Genomic DNA, 10,851 nt, shown 5'->3' with positions numbered 1-10,851 from the left:
GAGTTAAGATGTCAGTTAAAGGTCATATCCCACACAAGTTTAAAGTTAAACTATAAGTTTTACCTATGAAGTTTTATGATATCCATTGACTATGAGTTTTTAAATGCTTTTAAGCCTTACTCATGTTCACTATCATTTGTATGCATCTTATGGCATATTGTTCATGTTCATTTATTGGTTCATGCATATCTCACATACTTAGTACATTCTATGTAATAATGTTTATTTTACCTGCATTGTCTCATAATGTAAGGGCGGACGTCGATCATTTGATTCGTGGCTAGGGTGATTTAGATATCAAGAAGTTGGTGAGTCTTATTCTATCTAGTACATGACTTTCGTTCTCATTATTTACATGACTTTTCTTCATATATTTTGGCTTTTCCCAAGCCCCCATAAAATATTAGAGTACATACATGTTTAGTTGCTATGTCATATAGTCCGATTTGACATCTATTGACTTTTCTATCCCTTAGACTCACTCTCTTGATTTGTTACTTCCTCTTACTTTACTATGTTTTTTTATCCTATGTATGCAATTTAAGCTAAGATGGCTTAGTTGGGATCCCTCGTAATCCTGATTGCTGTGTCACGGCTTGACCTTAGTTTGGGTCATGATAAACTTGGTATAATAGCACAAGGTTTACAAGAGTCCTAACGAGTCTAACTTGCCATGTTAAGTAGAGTCTTGTCCATTGATGTGAAGTGCGCCACATCCATGAATAAGAGGCTAAAATATCTTAGGAAAATCTCACTTCTTATATCATCTATGTCGTGAGGTAGAGTGGTTAAGTATTTCCCTATAACGGTTGTTCGTTGCAACTTTTACAAAATGCCTCCACAAAGATACCCCACTTAAAGAAATGTGGTTGAAGAGGAGAAACAAGTTCTGAATGATCCCTTGAACAACCAAGTCTCCAATGGCGAGTTCCGAGTGTCCTTTCAAGTAATTTGTCAAGACGTTACAGCTTAAGCCAATGTGAGATAGTTGCACCTGTAAGACCAAATATTGATACGGTGATAAAAAGAGTTCATGATTTCATGAGGATGAATCTTTCAGAGTTTTTGGGGTTTCAAAGTAGAATCGGATTGACCAGAGTTTGTTGATAGCATTCACAAGATCATGGATATTATGTGGCTAGATATCAATTAAAAAGTGCTTCTCAATTTTTTTTGATAAATGGAAAAGTGAGAGGCCTAGAGAGATGGATTTTGTGACTTGGGAGGAGTTCAAAAGAGTGTTTCTTGATTGATTTTTCCCATTGGTATTGATGGAGGCCAAGATAAAAAAAAATCATTAATCTTAATTAATGTGGTATGAGTGTGAGGGAGTATACCCTCAAGTTCACCCAAGTATAAAAATATTCTCCATTCATTGTTACTGACAAAAGAGCTTATAAGAGCAAGTTCATTTCGGGTGTGTCGAATGTGGTTTCTAAGGAGTGTAAGACGGACATGTTAATTCAGAAAATGGACATCTCTAGAATTATTACCTTTGCAGACCAAATAGAGAGTGAGAAGCCAAGGGAGAAAATAGGGAGCCCAAGAGGCCAAGGACCGATTGTGATGATTTCTCTCATGCTAAGTTCAGATATGGTGGATGTCCTCATTTTCACCTATGGTACTCCATTCAAGGTTCTTCAAATTCCACTACTCCAAGGTTTGACAAGGATAGGGTGTCCAACTCGGAGACTCAAGGAGGTTCTCCTATTTGTCAAGTGACCCACACATGCAAGAAGTGTGGAAAAAACCATAAGAGTGAGTGTTTAGCGGGCTTGAATGTATGCTACCGATGTGGTAAGTTAGGTCATCATTCTAAATAATGTATGGTCAAAGATGGTCGTCCTTAAGGTCAATTTGCTCAAGCGTCCCAACTTCAACAAAAGGGTTGTCAATGCAACAATCAGTTTTATGCTATTCATGGTAGGCATGAGGTGGAGGAGACTCGTGATGTTGTGACCGATATGTTGCGGGTAATTCATTATGAGGTTTATGTCTTACTTGATCCGGGTGAAAAATTGTCTTTTGTTACTCTTTATGTGGCCATGAGATTTGATGTTAACTCTAAAATATTGTTAGAGCCATTTTCCATTTATACTCATGTAAGTGAGTCCGTTGAGGCTAAAAGAGTCTATAGAAGTTGTTCAATTTCAGTTTTCCATAGAGATACTCTATGTGTTCTAGTTGAGGTTGAGATGACCAATTTTGATGTTATCCTTTCTATGGATTGGCTCTATGCATGTTATGCTTCTATTGATTATAGAATCCGAGTAGTTATATTCCAATTTCCAAATGAGCAGGTCTTAGAATTGAAGGGTAGTATTTCCATGTTCAAATTTCAATTTATGTTGTGCCTTAAATCTTGGAAAATGATTTCCAAGGGTTGTATCTGCCATTTTGTGAGGGTTAGGGATGAAAATTCTGAAGCCTCTACTTTAGAGTCGGTCCCCATTGTTAATGGTTTTCTGGATGTATTCCCTGATGATTTACCAGGTGTCCCTCCTGAAAGGGAGATTCATTTTAGTATAGACCTTTATCCGAGTACTCAACCCATTTCTATCCCTCTTTACCGAATGGCTCCAGCAGAACTAAAGGATTTAAAGGATCAATTAAAAGACTAGTTAGATAGATATTTCATTAGACCAAGTATATTCCAATGGGGTCCTCCCATTGTGTTTGTTAGAAAGAAGGATGGTTCATTACATATGTGCATAGACTACTGGCAATTAAAAGTAACCATTAAGAATAAATACCCAATAAATACCCAATTCTTAGGATAGATGATTTTTTTACCAATTGTAAGTGGAAAATTACTTCTCAATGATTGATATCCATTTTGGTTATCACCAATTAAGGGTGAGGGAGTGTGATATTCTGCCATTTTGAACAAGGTATTTCCATTATGAGTTCTTCGTTATGTCATTTGGTTTGACCAATGCCCTCGTGGCATTCATGGATTTGATCAATAGGGTTTTCAAATAATATTTGGATATATTTCTAATTGTATTTATTGATGACATTTTGGTTTACTCTAGGAATAAGGAAGAGAATGCCAATCACTTAAGAATTGTATTGCAAACTCAAAGGGACAAGCAATTATTAGCAGAGTTCAACAAGTGTGAGTTTTTGTAAAGGGAGGTGTCGTTTCTTGCTCACATTATGTCCGGCGAAGAAATTATGGTTGTTCCTAAGAAAATCAAGGTGGTGAAGAACTTTCCTAGACAGTTGTCCCCTTTAGTTGTAAGAGGTTTCTTGGGCCTAGCCGGATATTATAAAAGATTTGTGGAAGGTTTTTCATTCACTCATCTCCTTTGACTAAGTTGACTCAAAAGGAGGTGAAGTTCCAATGGTCGGAATCTTATGAGAGGAGTTTCCAAGATATTAAAGATCGTCTCACTACCGCTCCTATTTTGAACTTGCCAGAAAGGTCCGATGGTTTTGTTGTATATTGTGATGCTTCAAGGGATGGTATTGATTTTGTTTTGATGAAACATGGTAAGGCAATAGCCTATGATTCTAGGAAACTTAAAGTGCATAATAGAAATTATCCAACTCATAACTTAGAGGTAGCAGCGATTATGTTTGCTTTGAAGATTTGGACACACTATCTTTTTGGTGTCCATGTGGATATGTTCACCAATCATAAAAGTTTAAAATATGTGTTTAAGCAAAAAGATATGAACCTTCGACAAAGAAGATGGCTTGACTTGTTGAAAGACTATGATATAAGTATGTTGTACCATTCGTGCAAAGCGAATGTGGTTGGTGATGCCCTTAGCCGGTTGTGTATGTGTAGTGTTGCACATGCTGAAGAAGGTAAGAAAGTATTGGTTAAGGATGTTCATAGATTGGCACGTTTAGGTGTGCATTTTTTTTGACACCAATGATAGAGGTGTTCTTGTTTATAATGGTTTGAAATTGGCATGTTGAGGCTTTCTCCAAAGAGGAAAATATATACTTCATTACCAAGGTCGGTTGTCCTCTACACAATGTTGATGTGTTAAGAGAGTTGACATTGAATGAGGCCCATAGTTCTAGATATTCAATTCATCCTGGTTCCACCAAGTGTGCTGCGATTTGAGGGAAGTGTATTGTTGGAATGGCATGAACAAGAACATAGCAGAGTTTCTAGCTAAGTGTACTAATAGTCAACAAGTTAAAGTTGATCATCAAAAAATCGGGAGGTTAAGCTCAAGATATTGAAATTCCTACTTGGAAGTGGGAAGATGTGATTATGGACTTTGTAATGGGTTTTTCTCCTACTAAGAAAAAATATTATTCCATTTGGGTTATCGTAGATCGCATTACTATGTTGGCTCATTTTCTATCGGTTAAGACTTCTTATAGTGCCGAAGATTATGCTAACTTATATGTTTGTGAGTTGGTGAGACTTCATGGTATTCCCTTGTCCATTATATTAGATGGAGGCACCCAATTCACTTCACACTTTTCGATGTAGTTACAAAAGGGTCTTGGTACAAATGTGTCACGACCCAAGCCTAGTGCCTAGACATGACACGGCGAATGAGACACCTGGAGGTACCTCATCCAAGCCTCTTAGCATTCATTAAGCATTTAGTTGGTAATGGCATACAATAATAAGCGGAATAAAATAAAATAAAAACATTTTCCATTTGTGTCCAAACATACCTCTACTAATAGACTTGGCGGGGGCTAACACCAATGACAATTCACATTCAGAGGCCACCTTACCAAAAAGCCTTAGGATCTTATACCTCTATAGGAAAATCTATCCCGGAAGTACTACCCCTTACTACCATATTCCACAAACCTCGAGACCTAATAATGAAACACTCAATACATCATACATTCACCCTTATGCCATCAACATTATATTCAAGCCAAGTTCTATAACCACTCTAATACAATCACTTGAAACCCTTAACAAAAAGTCATCAATAGCCTACTACAATCACTCACATATTTACACCAAACACATTCAAACCTACCATTCTAACCACTTTATGGCTCCCTTGAAGTCGTAATCACCTAAGAATTTTCATGCCTACCTTAGCATCTCTACATCCATATTTTCATTAAATTCCTACCAAGAGAGCACCAATATACTCTTACCTATCTATTTCACACAACAAGATCCCATCAATCTCTTTCTCTATGCCCATAGCCTTAAATGGAATAAGCATACTTCAATCATCACAATACGAAAAACCTACTCCTTATGTATCAACCATGAATCACCTAATATCATCAACCTCGGAACACATAACTGACCTTGATAACGAGGTACTCTATCTCCCCCTTGGGAAAAGACTTCTACTTTCTTATCTCCCACTAATTTCTTCAACCTTACCAATAATGGATCAAGGTCCTTTTTGACTTAACATTTACTACTAAAGACGATTCGGACCCAATTTGCACCACCATGATCAGAACCACTTAACCTCACCCCAATCTATCCAACCGATGGACATCCCTGACCCTCAGAAATAAATTTTTGGGCCTTAAGAAAGGAAATGAACTTACCCTTTACCACCGAATCATGACCCTTCAATTCAAGAATAACATCAAAACTATCATGTCAAGCTCAAGGAGATCACTAAGAACAACTTTGCGCAAGATAAACACGGGACAACCCTTATAGATATTTTTTACAACAACCGACTCACCAATGGGTGTAGACACCAAATAGGGCTCCAATAATAATTCGAGATATTCATCAGACCTCTTATCAAGAAATAAAGCAACAACCCACAAATTGGTACCGGATCTAACAATGCATGCACTTAAAAATAAAAAATCTTTAACTTACCAGTCCCAATATTGGGAGAATCCTCTAGCTCCTGATGAATCTGAAAGGCATACAATCTTTCTTGGTGTTGACCGCCATCCGATGTAGTAGCACTTTGATCTTGATGACCTATAGTCTGGGCCAGAGCCTGAGGTCTGGTACTACTCCTACCCTCCCTTGTATAATGACCTGGCTTTCCACACTTATAGCAAGCACCCGACCCCAGTAAGCACTCTCCCCTATGGTTTTTCCCACACTTGGAACACTTGCAAATAGTAGATGTACTAAAACTATTACTGGGCTTGGATTGACAAGCTCCACCCTTGCATCTAGCCCTCTTAGATTCCCTCCCTTTACTAGAAGCCACCTGACAGTCCCTCATCTTATGACCCATACCACCACACTTGTAGCAACCCTCCTTACCGGCCACGTATTCTCCTTGGTGGGTCCTACCACAACTATCGCAAAGGGGAAATGGACGTTTCTCCTTATTAGGCCTAGACACTGGGCATTAGCAAGAGATGAACAACTATTGGTCCGCGCACCATTGAAGCCCCTAGATTTCTCCCTTATAACATCTATCTTACTCACCTACTTCCTTTCCTTCCTACCCGTGTTCACAGAAATCACCTCTTGTTGATTCAACTGAGCCGTCATAGCTCATGCCAACAATAGGATGGCATCACGAAATTCTGCATTAGTCACTTGTTCGGCTAGAGGGTCATTAGGGATTTGTCCCTCATTAGAATCAGTCCTTCCTTGAACTGGAGCCTCTGAAGCCGGAGTAACTTGGTCCTTGATATCATCCATTGTTCTCGATGAAGGTAATATTCTTTGAGGTATTATCTAGAGAACATGAAACAATTCGTTAGATAAGGGAAGTCTTAGGACAACTCTAAGGCACGACATGAATCATGAAGGAAGGGAAACTTTCCGAAATGCCTCATAGTATCCTATTCATAATTGTTGCGCGCTTCACAACCATGAACAAGACCCTATTTGATGTGGTATATTGGACTCCGAGGACCATTTCAAAACCTCGTGCTCTCATACCAAGTTCGTCACAATCCAAGCCTAGGGCCTAGACGGGACACAACGAATAAGACACCTGGAGGTACCTCATCCAAGCCTCTTAGCATTCATTAAGCATTTAGTTGGTAATGGCATACAATAATAAGCGGAATAAAATAAAATAAAAACATTTTTCATTTGTGTCCAAACATACCTCTACTAATAGACTTGGCGGGGGCTAAGACATGTCCCTAGCTCACCCTCAATATAAGTGTCAAGAAATGCCTTAATAAAAGTCTTACTATTCTACATAACACAAGCTTAGAATAAAAAGGATGTTGTTCCCGAAACATAGGAACTCACCACAGGCAATCTTCAAACTAACTTGAGCTAGCCACGTAGAGGAGGTCGGGGAGTGACGTCAGTTCCTACATGGTGATATCATGTAGGCAAAAGTATGCATTAGTACTTTGAATGTACTAAAAATGTGAGTATGCAATGCAATATATCATTATACAATAAGGTGAAATAATGGACCATATTAGAACCTTGTATTCATTCGAAATACCATTTGGAGTTATGAAGCTTAGTCAATAAAATATAGAAACCATCATGATTCATAAAAGAAACTTGAATATTTTAAAGGTAGTCATGAGTCATTACAAGAAACCATATACTTGCAAAATACCATGAATAGTAAATAAGTAATCGATAAACCTTTTGAAAGAAATCATTAGTTTTGTGAGAACACATACTTTACCTAGTGATAGACATATTAGACATCATATGATATATCTTTAACATTGGGAGAGGGACCTTGTACCTTTGTGAAAGCGACCATCAACCGACATAAACCATGTGAGCCATAACATGGAGTCCCAATGTTAACCCTACACCGGAATAAAGGGGAAGACTACTTGCCAAGGTAGATTCCGTCATGCCTAAGTCGATCCACTAACATATTGTGTGAACCGGGTACTCACCTCTAGTTCTTAGACTTGGGTACTCACCACTAAGCCTTGATATTTCGGGTACTCGCCTCTTAAAGATGGGGTATTCGCCTCTATCTCCTTTATACCTATAGTGGCACATAGTTCTGGGATGTGGGTATTCGCCTCTTGTCCAGCTCGGTGCTAGGTAAGCTCTAAGTAGAATAACATTTAAGTATTATAATAACATAAGCATTTATATAACTTTAGACATCAAATCATCATCGGTAGAATAGCTCATTAAAATCTTTGGTTTATAATATCATCATGACTACCATGCTTTATTTACCGTTCTACTAATGAACCTTGGTTTATAAGAGAATTAGGTCTACAATCAGTGATGGCATTCCAGGTACCATGCTAATCGGACCTTCTACTTTGGAAAAATATTCAAAAGTATTAACGGCCTATAGGGAGGTCAAACATGTCATATCATAACCTTAAACATTTCATTTGATTCAATGTGAGAATTGTCCTTTCACATTGAAACTTACTTTGACTAAGAAGTCCTTTAATCAATCAACCATTTCATAAAGACATTTTATTTCACAAGACTCCCTTAAACATAGGCATTTGCTTCATAAACTTTCATTTCAACTTCATTTCAACATAAGAAAACTAGGTGGGTTCATTTCATATAACTTTCAAATACATTTAAAGAATACTTGTATGCATGAGAGTGATATGAATGCATCGAATCAAACATCTTAAAATAACCCACCATATTCACTTTAAAACTACTTTCAAACCATCATATAAGTACCTTGATAAACCATCCATTTTATGTAAATAAGAATCAACATAATTCAATATAGGTAATAAACTTCAAATATTCAAGAATCTATATATTTGGAATCGTTGTATGGAAATTCATAAATTTCTCATCACTTCAAATTAAGAGTCAATATGCATATATATCAATAGGAGTAAATAAACCTACAATATACCATAATCTATGTATTTGGAACCATTATGTAAAATACATTAAGATTTTATCATTTAGAATTTATATACAAAGTTGAGAAAAACATTTGGGCTCCATGGGTGGAAGAACCCATGGATGAAAACCCACATACCTTAGGGAGGAACTTGAAGAAGAATTGAAGAAGTCTTGGTGTTAGGTCTTCAAAGGGAAGGTTGAATCCTTGAGTTTGATAGAAAAATTGGAGAGGATGATTTGAGATTGAAGAGGATGAAGTTTAGGGTTCTTTTGAGAGGTGAAAAACTGAAAATAATGAGTCTAAAACGTCCTATGTGAGTGTATATATGTTTTAGGAAAAATGCCCAAACTGCCCTTCATAAAAAATCTGGAAATTGGGCAAAAATCCTGTTGGCGCTATAGTGGCGCGTCGCGCCACTGCAGCGCCAAGCCAAAATAGGCTTAAAACCCTGTACACCTAATAGTGGCGCATCGCGCCAAGCCCCAAAATGCTGAGGCTATTTTCTGGCGCTATAGTGGCGTGGGGCGCCACTGGAGCGCCAAGCCTGAATTTCGCCTAGGCTTGAAATTCCTGCAGTACTAGTCTGAAGTAAAATGGCCATAACTTTTGACTCCGAACTTCAAAAATTGCAATCGTGGTGGCATTGGAAAGAAGACTCAAAGACCTTTAATTTTATAGGTCATGGTCCACCCAAATCGTTATATTCTAGGAGATATGATAGTTGGAAGTTCACCCTTATACAAACTCATTCGGAAACTTGCTCGAGACTAATTCTTTGGACTCGACTTGGTTTTAGGGATCACTTATGACCCTAAACCACATATAATACCCTTAAAGTACTTAGTAATTGATCCTAACTCATGAATGCACTTTAAAGTCATCGAGTACGATCCTATACGTACATGAAAAATGCTTCAGGTCTTGGCGTAGAAATTTTTGGGGTGTTACAAAATGTTATGTTAAGTACCGCTTTCTATCCTCAAACAAATGGTTAGGCCAAAAGAACAATCAAAACTTTATAATATATGTTGAGGACATGTGTTATTGATTTTAAAGGGAGTTAGGATGAATATTTTCTATTGATTAAGTGTACCTATAATAATAGTTATTTCTCTAGCATCCTAATGTCTCCTTTTGAAGCATTTTATTGGAGAAGACGTAGGTCCCCAGTGGGATGGTTTGATTTAGGTGAGATTACCTTAATTGGTATAGATTTTGTAATATGTGCTATGGAAAAGGTGAGACTCATAAGGAATAGATTGAAGATGGCTCAAAATTGTCAAAACTCCTATTCGGACATTAGAAGAAGAGAACTTGAATTTTAGGTGGATGATTGGATTTACTTGAAGGTTTTGCCCATAAAGGGTGTAATGCGTTTTGGAAATAAAGGAAACCTAAGTCCTAGACATGTTATACCTTATTATATATTGAGACATATTGGTACGGTGGATTATGAGTTACATTTTCCATTTGAATTAGCTATGGTTCACCAGTGTTTCAAGTATCTATGTTGAGAAAACTTGTGGGTGATAAGAGTTCCTTTGTCCCATTGGAACATAGGAGTGTTCAAGAGAACTTGACTTATGAGGAGGTTCTGGTGGAAATCTTAGACCAATAAGTTAAGAAGTTCAGAAATAAAGTTGTGTCCGTCAAAGTATTTTTGAGGAATCAACAAGTAAAGAGAGCTACTTAGGAGGCGGAGATGGATATGATTAAATAATACTCGTACATATTTCCCTCTACTCAAGCCTAATAAACAAAGGTGTTCCTACTAAAGTCAGTTGAATTCTTACGTATTCAGTTCCTCCTATGTCATATGCATATATGTTCATGAAAGTTGATTTTTAAAAGTCATGTTTATGTTGAGTTAAAATTTTCAAGTTCTATACATTGTAAGATGTCATCCTGTTCATGTTTAATTGTTATTCCTCTTCATGTGTCTTTCTTGTGATAAGTTAATCTCATTCGAGGACGAATGTTCTCAAGGGGGAGATATTGTAAGACTCCATAATTCAGAAAGTTGGAACCAAGAGGGAATTTCTCAAAATGTGGACTGACCTCATGTTTACGAGTCACTCTATGTCTCATAGAAATGAGTCATAGAAGTGAGATTTTGCACTTATTCAGGATCAAGCCTAAG

The 10,851-nt window shown here is 37.3% G+C and overlaps 1 protein-coding gene across 1 annotated transcript; it reads right to left on the bottom strand.

Moving 5' to 3' along the window:
• Positions 1-962: 962 nt before the first annotated feature.
• Positions 963-6,580, bottom strand: LOC129871037 (uncharacterized). Its single transcript, XM_055945904.1, has 3 exons — positions 6,457-6,580; positions 5,792-6,274; positions 963-994 (listed from the first exon to the last, which is right to left on the bottom strand). The coding sequence occupies exons 1-3, from the start codon at positions 6,578-6,580 to the stop codon at positions 963-965; spliced, it is 639 nt and encodes a 212-aa protein (XP_055801879.1).
• Positions 6,581-10,851: the final 4,271 nt, after the last annotated feature.

Source organism: Solanum dulcamara, chromosome 2 (assembly GCF_947179165.1).
Source record: "Solanum dulcamara chromosome 2, daSolDulc1.2, whole genome shotgun sequence".
NCBI classification, from domain to species: Eukaryota; Viridiplantae; Streptophyta; class Magnoliopsida; order Solanales; family Solanaceae; genus Solanum; species Solanum dulcamara.
The sequence above is the reverse complement of the archived record's forward strand: the minus strand, read 5'-3'. Positions and strand labels throughout refer to the sequence as shown.

What these genes read in the sequence shown, in the direction of transcription:
- LOC129871037 (XM_055945904.1), bottom strand. Translation starts at nt 6,580, where the DNA reads ATGGATGATATCAAGGACCAAGTTACTCCGGCTTCAGAGGCTCCAGTT. An exon ending in AGTGACTAATGCAGAATTTC is followed by an intron (nt 6,275 to 6,456) that starts GTGATGCCATCC and finishes GCTAATGCCCAG; the next exon opens with TGTCTAGGCCTAATAAGGAG. An exon ending in TTCTCCCAATATTGGGACTG is followed by an intron (nt 995 to 5,791) that starts GTAAGTTAAAGA and finishes TTGGTCTTACAG; the next exon opens with GTGCAACTATCTCACATTGG.